This window comes from Hemiscyllium ocellatum, chromosome 37 (assembly GCF_020745735.1).
Source record: "Hemiscyllium ocellatum isolate sHemOce1 chromosome 37, sHemOce1.pat.X.cur, whole genome shotgun sequence".
NCBI lineage: Eukaryota > Metazoa > Chordata > Chondrichthyes > Orectolobiformes > Hemiscylliidae > Hemiscyllium > Hemiscyllium ocellatum.
Genome location: NC_083437.1, coordinates 15580123 through 15601424, shown reverse-complemented (window position 1 = coordinate 15601424; position 21302 = coordinate 15580123). Strand labels below are relative to the sequence as shown.

At 47.3% G+C, this 21302-nt stretch overlaps 1 protein-coding gene across 1 annotated transcript in view; it reads left to right on the top strand.

Moving 5' to 3' along the window:
* The window catches only part of p3h1 (prolyl 3-hydroxylase 1), a 37976-nt gene extending 18103 nt beyond the window's left edge, over positions 1-19873 (top strand). The window contains exons 9-15 of the mRNA XM_060851835.1: positions 1579-1706; positions 4035-4130; positions 6703-6853; positions 9953-10070; positions 13996-14071; positions 15286-15426; positions 16641-19873. Coding sequence (XP_060707818.1) covers positions 1579-1706; positions 4035-4130; positions 6703-6853; positions 9953-10070; positions 13996-14071; positions 15286-15426; positions 16641-16946 — 1016 coding nt within the window. The 3' untranslated portion in view covers positions 16947-19873. The remainder of the gene's footprint in view (positions 1-1578; positions 1707-4034; positions 4131-6702; positions 6854-9952; positions 10071-13995; positions 14072-15285; positions 15427-16640) is intronic.
* Positions 19874-21302: the final 1429 nt, after the last annotated feature.

Genomic DNA, 21302 nt, shown 5'->3' with positions numbered 1-21302 from the left:
ACTGAGGGGTCTGTTTCCACTCTCTGACTATTTTGAAGAATGAAGATTCCCCTAGAGTCCTGACCAATATTTATCCTCAACCAGTGTTATCTCATGATTAACTTGATAAGTTATCTTGTTACTGCTTGTAGAAGCTTGCTTTCCTGTCCTGTTTCCCTACATTCCTACATCAGTGCACGTCAGCTTTCCTGGGCCATGAACTGCAGTGGATACAGGGGAATACCTGCAATTCATCTCCAAACCAGTCAACACCCAGTCTTGGAAATATATCGCTGGTCTTTCAGAATTGCTGGGTTAAAATCCCGGAACCCCCTCCCTAACAGCATTGTAGGTTCATCTTCAGCACGTGGACTGCAGTAAACAGGCAGCTCCCTGCCATATTCTCAAGCACAACTATATCTGACTAAATCAGCAACATGCACATCCAGTGAATATATTTTTAAGACAGTGCAGTTGGTTATTCTGAGCCCGTGAGAGGTGCAAAATAAATAAGCTTTCTTTCTCTCTGTTATCTCTGATTCATGCTGTTTGGGGAGGAGTGGTTCATGAAATCAGTCCTAATGTGAAAGACTTTATGAGCATTTAGAGCAAACCTTCCTACTATGTCTGGGGGCTGCTGTTTTAACCCCAGTACCAACCAGAAAACAGGATCAAGTTGGGGGGTGGGGGGTTTTAATATGTTGCTCATGTCACTTTGTTTTGCTTCTGTTTTAATCATTGTCATGTCACAGACTAACAGCAGTTCTAGCTAAACCAGGCATGACGTGCTGAGGTGCTAGTTCTGATAATGAAAGCTTTCACGTGGAAATAATCGAGGGATGACTCTTGAAGATTTGGAGTCCTCAAGCTGTTGTTATTCTCTTTGGCAGTTATTTCTGTTGTGGGATTGACCTTGGGAAGAAAGGTTTTGGAAACAACAGTCCTTGTAGGGGCAATATGGAGGCTCAGTGGTTAGCACTGCTGCCTCATGGCACTAGGGACCCAGGTTCAATTCTAGCCTCGGGTGACTGGCTGTGTGGAGTTTGCACATTTTCTCTGCGTCTATATGGGTTTTTTTCTACAGTCCAAAGATGTGCAGGTTAGGTGGATTGGCCATGCTAAATTGCCCGCCGGGTGCTGGCAGGTGGGACCAGATTGGGTTGGGATATCTGGTCGGCATGGACGGGTTGGACCAAAGGGTCTGTTTCCATGCTGTACATTTCTATGACTCTATATGCAGGCTAGGTGGATTAGCCATGGGAAATACAGCGTTACAGGGATAGGGTAGGGGTTGAGTCTGTGTGGGGTGCTGTTTGGAGGGTCGGTGTGGACACAATGGGCTGAAAGCCTGCTTCCACACTGTTGGGATTCTACATAGTTTGTGAGCTCGGAGAAGATAGAATCTGACCCACTGCTGCATGGAATAAGATTGAACCAATACCAAATTGTCTTTTCAGTGCCACCTCTAAGGGCTGCAGGTCACCAAAACACAGCCTTGTTCTCAGTAGTAGTTCCTGCAATTTTTCTTATACCTGACTCAGCAATCCTTCCCAGGCACACACTGTCTAAATATTGCAAATCTCCTTTGTCCTGCTCCAGGGGGCCCCTTGCTCTATAATGATGTCAAGGTTACAATGAACGCAAAAGTTTTGAATGGAACTCAGAGAGTGGTGCTTGACAGTGTGATCACAGGCAAGGAGTGTGAGGAGCTACGTTATCTCTCCAATGTGAGTACCACCAGCCACATTCATCCTGTTTATTTGGTGCCATGTGTTTAGGTGAATGGGCTAGAATTACTTGAGCATTTTGAAATGAAGGAATGGCTTCTAGGCTGGCTACAGCAGATTAATGGGTAGAGTGCCCATCTATCAATACAAGCAGCAAGATGGGTGCCCATGCTCAACTGGGGATAGTCTGAAAGGTTTGTCTATTGCATATGAAACCGGAATTAATCTGGACAGAAATTCCAGTCATTTCCAAGCTCTTTCGACAGAACAAATGTTTCCAAACTATCATGCTGCTCCGATCCAGCCTCAGGACTGTTCAGTCTCCTCTTCAGGCCAACCCCATAATGGGGGGGATCCCAACTTGTCCTGGCAAGGATTGACATCTTGGCCTCATCCACCCCAGGGGATTCTACTCTCTACCTAAGCCAGTTCCCTACCTGACCCAGGCCAGAAATGACGGCTCCCTACCTAATGTAGCCCCTACCTAACCCAGGCCCTACCTAACTCTGGCCTGACCTGACCCAGCTCCCTATCTACCCCAGCCCCTACCTAACACAGCCCCTACCTACCCAGCCCCTACCCAACCCAGCCCCTACCTCACTCAGCTCCCTATCTAACTCAGTCTCTACCTGATCCAGCTTCTACCTAACCCAGCTCCTTTCTAACCCAGTCCCTACCTCAGCCAGCTCCCTATCTAACCCAGCCCCTCCCTAACCCAGCTCCCTATCTAACCCAGCCCCTACCTAACCCAGTTCCCTATCTAACCCAGCCCCTTCCTCATCCAGCTCCCTATCTAACCCAGCCCCTCCCTAACCCAGTTCCCTATCTAACCCAGCCCCTTCCTCATCCATCTCCCTAACTAACCCAGCCCTGACCTCACCCAGCTCCCTATCTAACCCAGCCCCTACCTAACCCAGTTCCCTATCTAAGCCAGCCCCTTCCTCATCCAGCTCCCTATCTAACCCAGCCCCTCCCTAACCTAGCTCCCTATCTAACCCAGCCCCTCCCTAACCCAGTTCCCTATCTAACCCAGCCCCTTCCTCATCCATCTCCCTAACTAACCCAGCCCTGACCTCACCCAGCTCCCTATCTAACCCAGCCCCTACCTCAGCCAGCTCCCTATCTAACCCAGCCCCTACCTCTGCCAGCTCCCTATCTAACCCAGCCTCTACCTCACCAAGCCCCTACCTGACCCAGCTTCCTATCTAACTCAGATCCTATCTGCCCAGCTTCCTACCTACCTCAGTCCCTACAGAACCCAGTTCCCTATGTACCCCAGCCCCTACCTAAACCATCTCCCTATCTAACTCAGCCACTATCTGACCCAGCTCCCTATCTAATCCAGTTCCCTACCTAACCCAGTTCCCTACCTAACCCAGCTCCCCATCGAACCCAGCCCTTACCTGACCCAGGCCAGGAGTGACAGCTCCCTATCTAACCCAGCCCCTACCTAACCCAGCCCCTCCCTAACTCAGCCCCTCCCTAACCCAGCCCCTACCTAACCCAGCCCCTCCCTAACCCAGCCCCTACCTAACCCAGCCCCTACCAGATCCAACTCCCCATCAAACCCAGTCCCTACCTCACCCAGCTCCCTACCTCACCCAGCCCCTATCTGACCCAGTTCCCTACCTGACTCAGCCCCTATCTGACCCATTTCCCTATCTGACTCAGCCCCTGTCTGACCCATTTCCCTACCTGACCCAGCCCCTATCTGACCCATTTCCCTACCTGACCCAGCTCCCTGTCTGACTCAGCCCCTATCTGACCCATTTCCCTACCTGACCCAGCTCCCTATCTGACTCAGCCCCTATCTGACTCAGCCCCTACCTGACCCAGCTCCCTGTCTGACTCAGCCCCTATCTGACCCAGTTCCCTACCTCACCCAGCCCCTACCTGACCCAGCTCCCTGTCTGACCAGCTGACTGAAATGAAGCAACTGGCTCCATTCGAAGAATAATAAAATTGGTAATGACCCCAACGACAGGGAAGCAGAAACTGCCATGAAGAGGAAATGTTTCAATTGTCATCGGAGATCCTTCATGGGAAATGTACCAGAGGTTGCAAATTGGTTGTCGATGTGAAATGTTTGGGTGGGAGATGGGCGAGGTATAGTGAGGATGCAAATTCAAACAATGAGATAGTGTTGATGGGAATCTGGTCAGAGAAACATTTCTGGAACAGAAGTGCCAACCTTGCAATGCCACTCATTTAAAGTTTAAGTGGTAATTTAACTTGTTGATGGAATAATGATCTTCTCAGCAGAGAGGGGCTTGCAGAACTTATCTGCTCTGACTGGTTTTATATCCTTCACCTTCCGATCGTTTCTAGGCTGCTGCATCAATGGGTGATGGTTATCAAGGGAAACCTTCTCCTCATACACCAAATGAGCGATTCCAGGGAGTGACAGTACTCAAAGCACTAAAGGTGAGTGATTCAGAACAGATATGAGGTGAATTGGCATAACCTCACCCACAGGCCCCCTAGCACTATACATGTCCCTGGGTGCAGTCTTATAAAATCATAGAGTCATACAGCACGGAAACAGGCCACTCAGTCCAACCAGTCCATGTCGACCATAATCCCAAACTAAACTAGTCCCGCCTGCCTGCACTTGGTCCATATCCCTCCAAACATTTCCTATTCATGAACATATCCAAATGTCTTCAGAGTCATAGAGATGTACAGCACAGAAACAGAACCTTTGGTCCAACTCGTCCATGCTGACCAGATATTCTCCATTAATCTAGTCCCATTTGCCAGCATTTGGCCTGTATCCCTCTCAACCCTTCCTATTTATATACCCATCCAGATGCCTTTTAAATGTTGTAACTGTACCAGTCTCCACCAGTTCCTCTGGCAGCTTGTTCCATACATGCGCCAGTCTCTGCTTGAAAATGTTGCCCCTTAGGTCCCTTTTAGATCTTTCTTCTCTCACCTTAAACCTATGCCCTCTAGCTTTGGACTTGACTATTCATCCTAGCAAAGCCCTTCATGATTTTATAACCTCTATCAGGTCACCCCTTATCCACTGATGTTGTAAGTGTACCGTATTCAACACTTCGAGTCATAGAGATGTACAGCACGGAAACAGACCCTGTGGTGCAACTCATCCATGCCAACCAGATATCCTAGATAAATCTAGCCCCATTTGCCAACTTTATGGCCCATATCCCTCTAAACCCTTCCTATTCATATACCCATCCAGATGCCTGTAAATGTGGTATCAGCCTTCCCTACTTCCTCTGGTGGTTCACTGTCTGTGTAAAAAAGTTGCCCCTCATGTCTTTTTAAAATCTTTCTCTCTTATCTTTCCCTTCTGCCCTCATCATAGAGCTGTGCTCCCTTTAATTCCATCTGATACCCTGTCAAGCATTCCTTTTGTCTGTCCTTGTGCTGAAAGCTCCTGCTGTTTTCTGCTGCGTTGATGTTTCAGCTTTCAGTTTTAAGCTTTTCAAGTGCCCACAGCCCTTGTCCATTCATCTTCACTGTCAGACCAGCCAAGGTTCGTTCCAAGATAAAGGCAGAAAGTGCTGGAGGAACTCAGCCGGTCTGACCGTATGTAGCGAGAGAAACTGAGTGAATACTTTTAGTTGATTACAATTCCTCTTTGAAGTTCTGAAAATAGGCTCAAACTTCTCCTTCCACGTCTGCTTTCATTTCAGATTCCTGGCCTCTGCAGGACTTTGTTTTTATGTTAATGATCTGTCCAGTTATTTGTCGGTACTGTACTGCTGTTTACTTCTACCATTTCAGGCAATGAGTGGCCCGATTGATTTGAAGGTAATGATTGTCCAAATTTTGGTGCCACCAAGAGTGACAATTTGGCTTCTCCCCCATCATTTCTAATTTGTGTTTACAACAAATGGCATGGTTCATAACTAGATGGCATAACTGCGATGATCTCAAGACTCTAGCCTTCTGCACGCTGGAACTGGAAAAGTGGGACAATGAACCTGCAGTGACACTTTCCTCTTAGTCTCTTCACACTGCCCATGCTCACAAACCTGTCTTGCAAAAGATGAAAGACACATCACACTATGAGATTATGTCATTCAGGTTAAAAACAAACGTGAAATGCAGTCACACATAGAATAGAATCTCTACACTGGTGAATAGTAGTCATGATGTGGAGATGCCGGTGTTGGACTGGGGTGTACAAAGTTAAAAATCACGCAACAAATGTAACCTGGTGTTATGTGATTTTTAACTTTGTACACGGTGAAGCAGGCCAGCTGGTCCATACTGACCTTCCAAAGAACATCTCACCCAACCGACACTCCCTCTCCCTGTATTTCCAATGGCTAATCCGCCCAGCCTGCACATTATGGACAATTTAACACAGCCAATTCACCTAACCTACACATCTTCAGACTGTGGGAGGAAACCATAGCACCTGGAGGGAAAGCCCACATAGTCATGGGAAGAATGTAAAAATGCCACACAGACAGTCGCAAGAGGCTGGAATCGAACCCAAGTCCCTGGCTGTAAGGCAGCAGTGCTAACCACTAAGCCACCATGTCAATCCTGTAAATAAGCCAATATGTTAATAACTATTGTTTCATTGACCCTAGCATTTAAACTGCTTCAAGAAAAAAATAATAAAAAACTTCATGATTGCAACAGATCCCTCCAGTTTTAATCCAATATTCCATGGACACTGAGTCCCACAATCCGTCTTATTGTTATTCTGGAAACACGTATTCCAAACAGTGAACTGAAAGCGTGGGGCAATATAGCAGCACTTAGAAAGGAAAAAAAAAATTGAACGATAAGGGGAATAAACTTAAAGTAATAAATTTAAGTCTTTTACCCTGTTATTTGTTGCCATATCAGTCATTCCGAAACATGTAATACCTGCATGTTCTGGCGTTCCAAGTCACTTCATTATTGATTTTTACAAAAGTACTCATTGAGGATGAATGCTGCTGTTTCCTGCTGTACACCAATTCTCTTTTCCGGTTTTCTCCTTTATTTACAACTATGTGTTCTCTGACAGCTCAGTCAGCAAGGCAGGATCTCACTGAAAACATCGAAGCTGTTTTACGACGTCAGTGAAAAAGCCCGCAGGATCATCGAATCTTACTTCCGACTGGAAAACCCCCTCTACTTCTCCTATACCCACCTCGTCTGTCGGACTGCAGTGGAAGGTGATGGACTTTGTCTCAGCTTTGCGGTGGTAATGTGTGTTTGCACTTACTCTGGACTTATTTGAGGTTTGTCATTATTTATGTTTGGCCAAAGGGTATCTAATCTGCTTCAGGTAGGTACATGCAAAGAATTGCGAGCAATAAAAAAAAAATTTAAAAACCCAATGCCTGTTTAGAGAAGGAAATCTATCATCCTTACCTGATCTGGCCTACATGTGAGTGGCATGGTTGCTCAGTGGTTAACACTGCTGCCTCACAGCACCAGGGACCTGGATTTGATCGCAACCTTGGGTGACTGTGTGGAGTTTGCACGTTCTCCCGGTGTCTGCTTGGGTTTCCTCCAGGTGTTCTGATTTCCTCCCACAATACAAGGATGTGCAGGTTAGGTGAATTGGCCATGCTAACTTGCCCATTGTGTTCAGGAATATGTATGTTAGGTGCATTAGTCAGGGGTAAATATAGAGTAGGGGGAATAGGTCTGGGTGGTTTACTATCCGGAGGGTCAGTGTGGACTTGTTGGGCTGAAGGGCCTGTTTCCACACTGTAGGGAATCTAATTGTAAAGACCACAGCAACATGGCTGACATTTAACTACCCTCTGGACAATAAATGCTGGTCTACTCAGTTCCCTCTCAGGTTAAAAAAACATGTGAGGCTGGATACAGGGAGCTGCCGTGGAAGTAAGAGCATCTGGATTTTTAAAAAATTCACTCATCAGTTGAGGACATCACTGGCTGAGCAAGTATCTTTAGATTAGATTACTTAGATTACTTACAGTGTGGAAACAGGCCCTTCGGCCCAACAAGTCCACACCGACCCGCCGAAGCGCAACCCACCCATACCCCTACATATACCCCTTACCTAACACTACGGGCAATTTAGCATGGCCAATTCACCTGACCCGCACATCTTTGGACTGTGGGAGGAAACCGGAGCACCCGGAGGAAACCCACGCAGACACGGAGAGAATGTGCAAACTCCACACAGTCAGTCGCCTGAGGCGGGAATTGAACCCAGGTCCCTGGCGCTGTGAGGCAGCAGTGCTAACCACTGTGCCACCGTGCTGCCCCTTGTGCCACCGTGCTGCCCCTATCTATTGCCCAGAGAGTAGTTAAGAGTCAAACCCCATTGCTGTTGGTCTGGTGTTAGATGTAAGCCAGACCAGGTAAGGATGGCAGCTTCCTTCCCTAAAGTGCAGTGGTGAACTAAATGAGGTTTTCCAACAATTAATTCGTAGTTATCATCAGACACTCAATTCCAAATTTCTACTGAATTCACGTTCCACCATTTGCCATGACAGGATTGAAACCCAGATCCCCAGGACATTACCTGAGGGGATTCAGACCCAGATCCCCAGGACATTCAGACCCAGATCCCCAGGACATTACCTGACGGGATTTGAACCCGGATTCCCATGACATTACTTGCATATCTGAATTAACAGACCAGCAATATTACCATCAGGCCATTACCTCCCCAGGATACCTCCTCATATTTCTATTGGAGGTACACAGAATGGCTGCACCTTGCAGTCCAACTCCCCCACAGCTCTCCTTTGAGATACCCAGTTGGACTTTCGCTCTGCTAATGGATGCTGGGACAACTGAAGCTTTCTTGATGGAGATGAATGAATTTTTGTCAAAGAGTGTGGTGCTAGAAAAGCAGAGCTGGTCAGGTAACATCTGAGCAGCCGGAGCGTCAATGTTTCGAGCATAAGCTCTTCATCAGGAATGATGAATCATTCCTGATGAAGAGCTTATGCTCAATACGTCGACTTTCCTGCTCCTCGGATGCTGCCTGACTGGCTGTGCTTTATGACTCTGATCTCCAGTATCTGCAGTGCTCACTATCTCCTCTGTGAATGGATCTTTGTGTGGTAAAGACTGTCAAAGAATGAGAAGCTAATGCAGTAAATGAAATTATACCACTGATCAAATGTGATCCTAGTGAATAGCAGAGAAGGATTGAGGCGTTCAATGGCCTCTTCCTGTTACTACCATCATCCTGTGCCTTGTTGGACAAGATATTTCCATTGGGGCAAGATGAATGATTATCTCACATTTGAAATGAAGCATCATGTTGGATGTTAATGTTGGTACATTGTTATAAAGTGGAACATTCTGCAGATACACGGCAATTCTGTTAGCATATGAAAGAAGAAGCAAGAAAGATAAACAGGTGGGAATGTTATTCACAGTCTCACATTTCCTCCATCCAGAAGGACCTGAACATTCACCGTCACATTATTGAATGGATTTGTGCATGATTCTGGAAAGTTCCACCAGGGACAGGAACTGAAATCATGGGCCCTGTTGCTGCTCCTTACCAGGGTCCCTGACCAGAGCACAGTTGACCCCACCCCCAACCAGAGCCAAGTGACCCCACCCCAACCAGAGCCCAGTGACCCCACCGCCAACCAGAGCCCAATGACCCCACCCCCAACCAGAGCCCAGTGACCCCACCCCCAACCAGAGCACAGTGACCCCACCCCAAACAGAGCACAGTGACCCCACCCCCAACCAGAGCCCAGTGAGCTCACCCCAAACAGAGCACAGTGACCACACCCCCAACCAGAGCCCAGTGACCCCACCCCCAACTAGAGTCCAGTGGCCCCACCCCCAACCAGAGTCCAGTGCAGTGACCCCACCCCAAACAGAGCCCAGTGACCCCACCCCCAACCAGACCACAGTGACCCCATTCCCAGCCCCAGGTTTCTGTGCCCTGATAAGCAAACCACCAAGCTCCTCACACTCTCCCATCCCTAATTTCCATGACTCTTTCCAGAATTCCAGTCATGATGGCACACATTATTTTAGTCCTCGTCTAAATGAACTTGGAACTCTCCAATCTATGGTCAGTGTTCTGTTTGAAGTAGGAATGCAAATTTGCACCTTGCTTTGCCTGTTGCTGTCCTGTAACGCTGTGCATCGGAAATTCCCCTTTCAGATGCGTTAACTTGCCTTGTATTTACAGCTCTTCCTGTGTGTTACAGATTTTCAGAATTCCCTTTGTTTTCTGGTCTCACCAATAAATCATTCATAGATCCAGGTATCTATGGGTGATTAACTCTGAATCGTTGGTTTCCCCTTCCCTCTGACAGGAATCCAAGACAATCGTGAAGACCTGAGCCACTCAGTCCATGTTGACAACTGCATACTAAACTCCGAAGCTTTGGAATGTCGGAAAGAGCATCCTGCCTACACTGAGCGGGATTACAGGTACAAATGAACCAAGTCTGTGTCTTTCCTGCAAGTACATTTGGAGATTTACAAGGACTGGACTGGAAGGTTTGAGTTATAAGGAGAGGCTGAATAGCCTCGGACCTTTTCCCTTGGAGCATAGGAGACTGAAGGGTAACCTTGTAGGGGTCTATAAAATCATGAGGGGCATGGATAAGGTGGATAGCCAATAGGTTTTCCCCAGGGTAGGGGAATCTAAAACAAGGGGGCATAGATTTAAGGTGACAGGGGAGAGACACAAAAGGATCCAGAGGGGCAATTGTTTTCACACAGAGGGAGGTGAGTGTCTGTGATACTCTGCAGAGGGTTGATATGGACTCAATGGGCTGAATGGCCTGCTTTTACACTTTAGAGATTCTATGAAGTTGTTGTGGTTCTGTTCGCCGAGCTGGGAATTTGTGTTACAGATGTTTCGTCCCCTGTCTAGGTGACAGCCTCAGTGCTTGGGAGCCTCCTGTGAAGCGCTTCTGTGATCTTTCCTCCGGCATTTGTAGTGGTTTGAATCTGCCGCTTCCGGTTGTCAGTTCCAGCTGTCCGTTGCAGTGGCCGGTATATTGGGTCCAGGTCGATGTGTTTGTTGATAGAATCTGTGGATGAGTGCCATGTCTCTAGGAATTCCCTGGCTGTTCTCTGTTTGGCTTGTCCTATAATAGTAGTTTTGTCCCAGTTGAATTCATGTTGCTTGTCATCTGCGTGTGTGGCTACTAAGGATAGCTGGTCGTATCGTTTCGTGGCTAGTTGGTGTTCATGGACGCGGATCGTTAGCTGTCTTCCAGTTTGTCCTAGGTAGTGTTTTGTGCAGTCCTTGCATGGGATTTTGTACACTACATTGGTTTTGCTCATGCTGGGTATCGGGTCCTTCGTTCTGGTGAGTTGTTGTCTGAGGGTGGCTGTTGGTTTGTGTGCTGTTAGGAGTCCTAGTGGTCGCAGTAGTCTGGCTGTCAGTTTGGAAATGCTCTTGATGCCATACTAGGTTATAGTCCAACAGGTTTAATTAGATGTACAAGCTTTCAGAACGCTGCTCCTTCAGCAGCTAGCTACCTGACGAAGGAGCAGCGCTTCGAAAGCTAGTGCTTCCAAATAAATCTGTTGGACTATAACCTGGTGTTGTGTGATTTTTCATTTTAAAGGAGAAAGAGAGAGACTGAGGGATTTAGGATCAGACTTATTTGTTAATATCATGTTCATTGTATTATTAAGATTGCAAATAAATAGGTGGGTATATTGATTCATTAAGTATATCAGCACATATATTAAAAAAATTCTCTGGTACATTTGAGATCTTCTGTGACTGCAGGGGCTCGAGTGCATCATAAGCCCTGGGAATGACATTTTAATTTAATTTTTAAAAATTTTCTCTGAAGATCTGATTCTCATTAAAATGCCCTTTTAAGGGACTGTCGCTCATTAATTTAGTTAACTCAGCTGTTAGTTCTTTATATGTTTTCAAAGAGTACAAAAAGGGTCTGCTGACACAGTAACAGATAGAGGCAGGTCTGTGATTTGATTTATTATTGTCACATGTACTGAGATACAGTGAAAAATATTGTTTTGCTTGCTAATCAGACAAATCATAAGTACATCAGGGTAATAGAACAGAATGCAGACTATAATGTTACAGCTACAGAGAGGGTGCAGAGAAATATCAATTCTTAAGACATAAGAGGGCTGTTCATAAGTCTGATAACATCAGAGAAGAAGCTCTGCTTAAATCTACTGGTACGTGCTTTGTATACATAATGCTACACAATGTTATAAAGGAATTATCAAGGAAAGGATTTACATCTAGCTTTATACCTCAAGCTTATTTAGGGTTGCAGACTTTGAGGCTTCAGCTATTAACAGCACAGCATTGAAGGTGGAATAGTCATAATCAGAAATTTGGAAACATTTGAAAAGGTCATGCAATTGTTGGGGGCTGTAGGAGATTACAGGGATAGGGAGCAGTGAGGAGATGGAGGAATTTGAAAACATGCAGGAGAAGGTTAAGTCTGAATGGTGGTCAACTAGGGGCCAAGAGAGATCAGTGGTCCCGGCGGCTGGTAAGTGAATGGGTCTTCAAGGTTTGTGCGAAGATTTGTAGCTCGGGTGCTCGTTGTTGTGGTTCTGTTCGCCGAGCTGGAAGTTTTTGTTGCAAACGTTTCGTCCCCTGGCTAGGCAACATCATCAGTACTCTGGAGCCTCCTGCGAAGCGCTTCTTTGATGTTTCTTCCGGTATTTATAGTGGTCTGTCCTTGCCGCTTCCGGGTGTCAGTTTCAGCTGTCCGCTGTAGTGATTGGTATATTGGGTCCAGGTCGATGTGTTTGTTGATGGAGTTTGTGGATGAATGCCATGCCTCTAGGAATTCCCTGGCTGTTCTCTGTCTGGCTTGCCCTATGATAGTAGTGTTTTCCCAGGCAAATTCATGTTGCTTGTTGTCTGCGTGTGTGGCTACTAGGGATAGCTGGTCGTGTCGTTTCGTGGCTAGTTGATGTTGCTTGGGTCTTGCGTGTTTTAGAAAATGTGCAGCAAAGCTTTGGACGAACTGCTGTTCATGTCAGGAAACTAACAGCCCCCCTCACAGAAAGCTCTTGGTTTCGATGATGTTCCTGTCTTTCCATGCGCGTGGCTAACTTTGGACAGGAAGAAAAAGAAAATTCACAATGAACCATGGCCTCGAGTTTACCAACTAACGTGGTATCAGTCAGGCCAGTGTTTAAGACAGCATTATCATTTGAGCAGTCAGTCATGTTTTTATAAATACTCAGCTACCCCTGCCACCTCCTTTCTCAGTCATAGCAGGATCCACTTGTATCAGCTATCAGCCTCAATTTTGTACCTCTCAAATGTTATATTTCCCGATGCCTCATAATTGTGAGCAAGCAATCAAGCAGGTGATATGGTTGTGCTGCAAAGGCACATGGGAGTTTTGGACATGACCACACAAACAGAGCAGGGTCCACGTGACGAGGAACAAAGATGGTGGCCACCTATGTCAGCAGTTCACTTTTGAACTTGTTGAAGGGTTGAACGACATCTTGGGAGGAATTTGTCAAGGATCACCTTATATTCACATCACTCGCAGGTGGGATCACCCAGCTTCCGAACAGCATTCTCTTGCTTTCTTTCAGTGGGGACCAAGAGATGGTGACACCACGGTCAGGCTCAGTCAATGTTTGACACTGAGAGGCCATTGGCAGAGTCTAATGGAATACCAGCTCTCCTGAGAATCACAGAGGAATGGGATTGGGGGTTGAGAGACAACTGGGCATATCCTGACAGGAACTGTGGTAATGAGTGGGCAGCCCCGGTGCACTGATTGGAGACCTACCTACCAGAGTGCAGTGAGATAAGAAAACTCATGTGGCTTTCAGCCTGTGGATGCCATCTTGCCTAGGGGTGGCGGTTAACAATCCCCTGGTTAATTCTTTCCATCTTATTATTCTGCTGCAGGACTTCTGAATGCTGAGGTTGTCGAATCTGACCACCTGCCCTGATCTCAGTAATAAATGTGCCATGTGGCATCACCATGTGCCACCCACCCAGTGACTCATGGATTACAGCCATGAGACATGTCATACTGAAAGGCCAATCCCTGCTCTGTCCTGAATCAGCTGGTGTCAGCAATCATTCTAGATTTGGCCACAGCTCCTTTGAATTGGTGCCTCCACTGGTGGCATAGAGAATGACAGTAAATCTCAATGGGCCGAATAGCCAGCTTCTGTGCTGTATTGAATGGTGGAGCATAATTAAATGGAGGAGCAAACTTGAATGAATAGGGGTTGAGTGGCCTAATTTCTGCTCCTATGTTATAGAGACAATGGCCTTATTGTTTCTATAAATCAGCTCTGTACACAGTGCGGGCTGAGTGCAGCCTAATGTTTGTTACAGATTCTTAATGGTCAAACTTTGTGTTTTCTCTAGTGCCATTCTCTATCTAAACCATGATTTTGAAGGTGGAGATTTCATTTTCACTGAAATCGATGCAAAAAACATCACAGTAAGTTTTTATTTATCAATCAATTTGATTTTGACAAATATTTTTTCAAGAGGTCTGCTCTCTTATTTGCCCAGGACTTCAAGTAAATCCATTCCACCCCCATAAACGTAGAGTCCAAAGATCTGCAGATTAGATGGATTAACCATGCTAAATTTCCCAGCGTGTCTAGGGATGTGCAGGCTAGGTGGACTACAGGGTGGGTTGCTGGTACCGGGTGGGATGTTCTTCAGAATGTCACTGTGGACTCAATGGGCCAAATGGCCTGCTTCCACATGGTAGGGATTCTATGATTTCCCATATCTAGAGACACAAGAGGAGACAAAGACAATGCTTCTCTGTTTCCATAGCTAGTATTTTTTTTGCCGGCGCTGGTCTCCTGTTTTAACCAACTCGATGTAAACAACGCTGTACATGAGACTCTCCCACTGTTGTCTCCTGTGTTAGAAGGATTTGCGTATTGATAACTGACCTGTTTGACCCTATTATGAATGCTGCTTCCACAGCCAATAGGCTCTGGAGTGGGTCTTGAATGAGCAGCTCTACAATCAGAGGGAGGGGCATTACCCACTGCATCCGCCAGCCCTTCCATTTCTAACAGGACCCCATTATAAGGGCTGGCTTGGTGGCTCAGTGGTTAGCACTGCTACCTCACAGTGCCAGGGACCCGGGTTTGATTCCAGCCTCAGGCGACTGTGTGAATTCCCATATTCTCCCTGTATCTCTGTGGGTTTCCTTTGGATGCTCTGGTCACTTCCCATAGTCCAAAGGTGTGCAGGTTAAGTGGATTGGCCATGGGAAATGTGGAGTTACAGGGATTGTGTGGGAAGCTTTTCAGAAGTAGAAAATGGGCCGAATGGCCTGCTTTCTCACTGTAGGGATTCCATAAAAAATGGCAGGCAGTCCCCCTCTCTCCTCTCCCATCAATGTTACTGTGAGTGTTGTTGGGGTCAATGGTTGTTCCCACAAGCTCTTGCGTGGAGATATTGCACCATCTCCTGTGTTCACTGTGTCTTTCCGAAGGCTTCAGGAACAGTTGAGCTCCACTGAAGCTCTTCCCTTGACCCTGCGACCCACACCGTTTGTAAATCCAGAGCTGCAGTCGGCTGCTTCAGTCTTGAGGTGGAATCCCATGCTATAACCCTTGATCCCTTTGCTGTAGTTTCTCAGTAAAAGGATGTTATGGAGCTACCTGTCAATGATCTCTCCTTCCACAGGCGAAGGTGAAGCCGAGGTGTGGCCGTGTGGTGGGATTCTCCTCGGGAGCAGAGAACCCACATGGAGTCCAGGCTGTGACCAAAGGGCAGCGATGTGCGGTGGCACTCTGGTTCACATTAGACCCCCGGCATAAGGAGCGGGTATGGCACTGCACCAAGGGGAATGGGCGATGGGGTCTTTGGGGGGCAATATGCAGTATAGGGAGAGAGGGGAGAGTGCACAGCACCACAGGGGAACTGGATGATGGGGTCTCTGGGGGGCAATAGGAAGTATGGGGGCGGGGAGGGGGGGAGCGTACTGCGCCACAGGGGAAGGGGATAATGGGGCTTGGAGTGGGGCAATAGGAAGTATTGGGGGGGAGAGGAGGGAGCGCACAGTGACACGAGTGAGGCATCCTTTTGGGAGGTGGAACAGCATCGGCGATGGGGCTGTGTCCCGGGGGGTGAGGGCACACTGTTGGGGGAGGATTGGGTACACAGTGTCGGAGGAAGGGGCACAATGTCAATGGAAGGGCAGAGTCTGGGGTAAGGCACAATGATAGGTCACTGCTTTGGGGGAGAGAGGAATCAGAGTGTCAGGGGATGGGGGTCACAGTGTCGGGGGTGTCACGGCTTCTGTGGGCTCAGGGGTCACGGTGTCTGGGGTGGGGGGTCACGGTATCTGGGTGAGTTGGGGTCACGTGTCTGTGTGAGGGGGGTCAGTGTCTGGGTGAGTGGGTCACAGTGTCTGGGGAGGGGGGGTCACAGTGTCTGGGTGAGGGGGGTCACAGTGTCTGGGGAGGGGGGTCACAGTGTCTGGGTGAGTGGATCACAGCGTCTGGGTGAGGGGGGGATCACAGCGTCTGGGTGAGGGGGGGTCACAGCGTCGGGGTGAGGGGGTCTCAGTGTCTGGGCTGGGAGTAGTCACAGCATCGGGGGGAGATTGGGTGGTGTCTTGGGGAGGGGCTGCACAGTGTCAGGGGGTGGTGAGTTGATCGGGTTATTCACTTGCGTTTGAATCCTGTGCCTTGTGAACCCTGTGATGATCCCTCTACCCCAGTTTCTGAACATCCTCCTCCCTCTCTCCCTCTCTCTCTGGCCTGTGAGTGGGGTTGCTGTTTGTGTAGAGCCTTGGCAGCGGTAGCTATGTGGGCCCAGGGAGCAGACAGGTCCCCACTGAGTGGCCAAAGGCAGGGCACAACCTGGCCATAACTGGCTCTGATTTAAACCCAGCGGCTTTAGGGGGGAAGGGAACTGGAGAGGAGGGTGTGAGGTGAGTCAGAACTCCACCGTGCTGTGGAGTGAAGGTGCTGGGGCCTAGTCTTTGGGCTTTGTGTAGAGACCATGCTACTGCTCACTGCCCCTGTGTCTGACAGGAGAGGATCGCGGCTGACGATTTGGTGAAGATGTTGTTCGGGGCGGAGGAGGAGCTGCAGCAAGACGAAGACGTCGTCAGTTCCCCGGGGTCTGATGACGTGCCAACTGAGGCCTCACCTGTCGGGTCTGCCCCCGAGCCACCCACCACAACAACATCAGAGTTGGAACGGGAAGAGGAAGAGGCACCGGTGTCCGAATCCTCCACAATAAACACATCAGACTCCTCTCCAGGGGCAACAACTCCTGCCTTAGATCAGAAAGAGCCAGCCATTCCGAACATGCCCACTGAGAAGGAGGAACTGTAATGTGATCAACAAGGGCACACTGCACCATTCAGTTCCCTGTGGTTTGCTCTTTAGTTGCTACCGTCACGGCCTTCCAGTTCTGGACCTGAAAAACTGTGGAACCTGTTACCTCATTCTATCTCCTCTTCCTCTGACAGTCTGCATGCTTTGAATCACAGAGCATGGCATCTTTTGTTTTTGACCTCCCTGAATTGTCGCCTCTCCCCGTGACTCCCAACCCTTCAGGTTTGGAGTCTTATCCACCCACACTGCAACATTCTGCAATTGTTCCTATGCAAAGAGTCAAAGTCTCTGATCTTTAGTAGGCAACCCCAGCGAGAAACACAAGTGTTAATGTTGTCCAGTCTCAACTATCTCCACTCCAGTCTCTGCAACATTTTCTTTTAAGGTTTTAACTTTGTGAAGGAAATGTGGGTTCAGTGTTGTCCATTTGACACTCAAAGCATTTGTAGACAGCATCATTTAAAGGGGACAGATTGTGACTCTGTTCTCTTGAATTCCTCTGGCCTCTATAGGGGTCTGTATGCAGCTGAACAGTCAGTGGCTCTGTTACGTCTAATTCCTCAAACAAATGCTCACTCAGACACGCTCGCACGTACATCAGATTTATACAGGGATTATCCATTTGCAGTTAGGAAGCAGAATTCTCAATCATGTTTCTTGCCAGGAAGGCAAATATAACACTCTCCTGCACAGATCAGACAATACAGCACAGACCACAGGTTCAATCGCGAGCTATCCATGAATAATGTGCATCAAAGATCAATCCTTTCACCCATGAGTCAATGGGAGAATTCCTGACCTGAATTCATATCCAGCGAAACTGGAAGCTCCTCTGACTGTGAAGTTCTGGTAAGAACCTGGAAAGAGTTAATTGTAGGTTAGTTCTTGGTGGAGAATGCTCCACACCAGCAATGACCATTCATGCAACACTCTATGGCCACAGATAAACTTTAAATCCCTCCTGCCATGAACTTCAATAAGGTTTCACGTTGCTCGTGCTCCTGCTGTTCGGACTCACCCGTTCAATAAACCAACAGAGGTTGACATGACCTTTTCCAAAGCTCCTGGATCAACTAAGGTCAAAGTTGAAAGTCAGAGTGAGCTTCCCAAGGGACAGACTGGGGCTTCGGCTAACACCAGGTTCTGTCTTTCCTGATGCATCCAGTAATGTGAGCTGAGTGTTTGTCAGTAGTGCTATTGCTATTGTCAGTGTTCATTCAAACCAATTCAGCCAGTATTAACACCACACACCCAGTCAGTTTGGCCCATACAATGCTTTTTTTCTGATTCGCAGAACATGTTTGTTTAATGCTTGGTGGTGTTGCTAATTGCCTATGGACATTTATGTGACCCATAATATGTCTTTAATGCTCTTCTTGAACGCGTCTTCCAGAAATCTGCAGTAGGAAACTCTTGACTCCGCAGAGCGTCTCCATCATCTACAAGGCGCAAGGTCAGGAGTGTGATGCTATACTCTCTTCATGCCTGATTGGGTGCAGCTCCAACAACACTCAAGCCTCTTGCCACCATCCAGGTCAAAGCATCCCTCTGAATTGGCATGTTACCCAACTCTTTTCAACAATGCCTCCCTCAGTTGCCGACCGACAGGGACAGCAGTGTGTGCCATCTACAAGATGCACTGCAGAAATTCACCAAGCCTGCTTGGCAGCATCTTCCAAACCTGTGACCTATACCACCTTGAAGGGCCGCAGAGCCAAGGGAACACCACTCACCCTAAAGTTTCACTTCAAGCCACTCACTGACCTCGCTTGGAAATTTCTCTTTGGTCACTTTCCTGGAAAATTCCAGAACTCCCTTTTTAATGAAACTGTGGGTTTCATATCTTCGCTGCAGGATGGCAGTGCCTCAAGAAAGTGGCTGACTGCTTTCTCAAGGGGTAATTAGGGACGGGCAATAAATGTGAGCTTAGGCAGTGATGCTTAAACCCTACAAATGAATTTTTAAAAAATCATTGCTTAGACAATACAAGCAAGCAATGCTGTTTCCAAATCTATGGAGACACAAAGGGTTAAAAGGGTGGCATGGTGGCTCAGTGGTTAGCACTGCTGTCTCACAGCGCCAGGGACCTGGGTTCGATTCCCACCCTTGGATGACTGTTTTTGTGGAGTTTGCACATTCTTCCCGTGTCTGTGTGCGTTTCCTTTGGGTGCTCTGGTTACCTCCCACAATCCGAAAATGTGCAGGTCTGGTGAACGGGAACATGCTAAATTGCCCATAGTGTTAGGTACATTAGTCAGGGGTAAATATATGGTAGGGGAATGGGTCTAGGTGGGTTACTCTTTGGAGGGTCGGTGTGGACTTGTTGGGCCAAAGGGCCTGTTTCCATACTGTAGGGAATCTAGTCTAAAAAGTGACTTGGCAGCAGCTCCGATAGGCTTTGTATTCTCTAGTGCAAGTGCAGCATTAGTGATGGTAATGACGGTCTCTGCCCAATGAGCAGGCTTCATTGTCACGCTCCTGAGGATGAATGATTTTGCAGACCTGTGGAATAATGTGGAATTTAACAATGCATCAAGTTTCTTTCAAATTTATTATCCACGTAATTCCAAAACAAGGGAGCATTCCAACAGTGTGGTCCCCTGGGTGTAAATGCCGGGCTGGAGAGGTTTACCAGCCTGATAACTTCCACCAACATGGCATTTTTCACACTTGCCCCGGGTGAGTACAACGAACATAGCTATTGCCTTGACCAGGCCTGCCCTGCTATCCCTCAATGGCCCTGCTCCTCTGCCCTTATTTATACTAATTTCCGTTCTCAGTAGCACCAAGTCAGACACTACTTGTCTTTTATTTTAAATCTAAGTATCTCAATGTTCAGGTGCACACCGTCAAGGTTTTGGTGCTGAACAATTTGTGGAGTTTTATCCATAAATAAATAGTACTGTTTTGATTGTGTACCTCCACATGTCTCCTCTTTGTTACTTGTCTGTACTGGTTTGTCATTCTAAGAGGAGCAGATGTCATTTTAAGTGATCAAAACCATGTCATAGAGTCATAGAGGCGTACAGCAGGGAAACAGACCCTTCAGTCCAACTTGTCCATGTCAACCAGGTATCCTAAATTAATCTAGTCTCATTTGCCAGCATTTGACCTATGTCCCTCCAAACCCTTCCTATTCATGTACCTATCCAGGTGTCTTTTAAATGTTGTAATTGTACCAGCCTCCACCACTTCCTCTGATAGCTCATTCCATACACGCACCACCCTCTGAGTGAAAAAACTTGCCCTGTAGATTTTCTCTCAGCTTAAACCTATGCTCTCTAGGTTTGGGCTCCTCTACCCTGGAAGAAAAGACTCAGACTATTCACCCAATCCATGCCCCTCATGATTTTATAAACCTCTATAAGGTCACCCCTCAGCCTCCGACTCTCCAGGGCAAACTATTCCAGCCTGTTCAGTCTCTTCCTGGAGCTCAAATCCTCCAAATCTGGCAATATCCTTGTAAATCTTTACTAAACCCCTTCAAGTTTCACAACATCTTTCCCATAGGAGGGAGACCAGAATTGCACCCTTTATTCCAAAAGTGGACTAGCCACAACATGACCTCGCAACTCCAATACTTAGTGCATTGAGGAATAAAGGTAAGTGTACTAAATGTCTTCTTCACTATTCTATCTACCTGTCACTCCACTTTCAAGGAGCTACAAACCTCCACCTCAAGGACACTCCCCAGGACCGTTTCATCATAAGTCCTGCCTTGATTTGCCTCCCAAATGGGCAGCATGGTGGCTCAGTGGTTAGCACTGCTGCCTCACAGTGCTAGGGACCTGGGTTTGATTCCAACCTTGGGTGACTGTCTGTGTGGAGTTTGCATATTCTTCCCATGTGTATGAGGGTTTCCTCTGGTTTCCTCCCACAATCCAAAGATGAGCAGATAAGGTGCATTGGCCATGCTAAATTGCCTATAGTGTTTATGGATGTGTAGGTTAGGTGCATTAGTCAGGGGTAAATGTAGGGGAATGGATCTGGGTGCATTACTGTTTGGAGAGTCAGTGTGGACCTCTTTGGTCAAATGACCTGTTTCCACATTGTAGGGAATCTAATCTAAATGTAGCATCTCATCTTTATTGAAATTAAACTCCAGCTGCCTCTCCTTGGGCCATGTTGGATAGACTCAATATGTATTCCCGTGAATCTGGATTATTACAAAGTGATATAATTACTGTATTTATGCTGATGAAAGAATATAACAGGGTGGATGGAGAGGTGATATTTCCTTTGGTGGTAGAGTCTAGTTTGAGAGCATAGAAATATAAAAATAGAGCAATATATCCTGCTAACACTTCTTCACACAATTGGTAGTCAAAGTCTCAAGTTCCATTCCACAAAAAA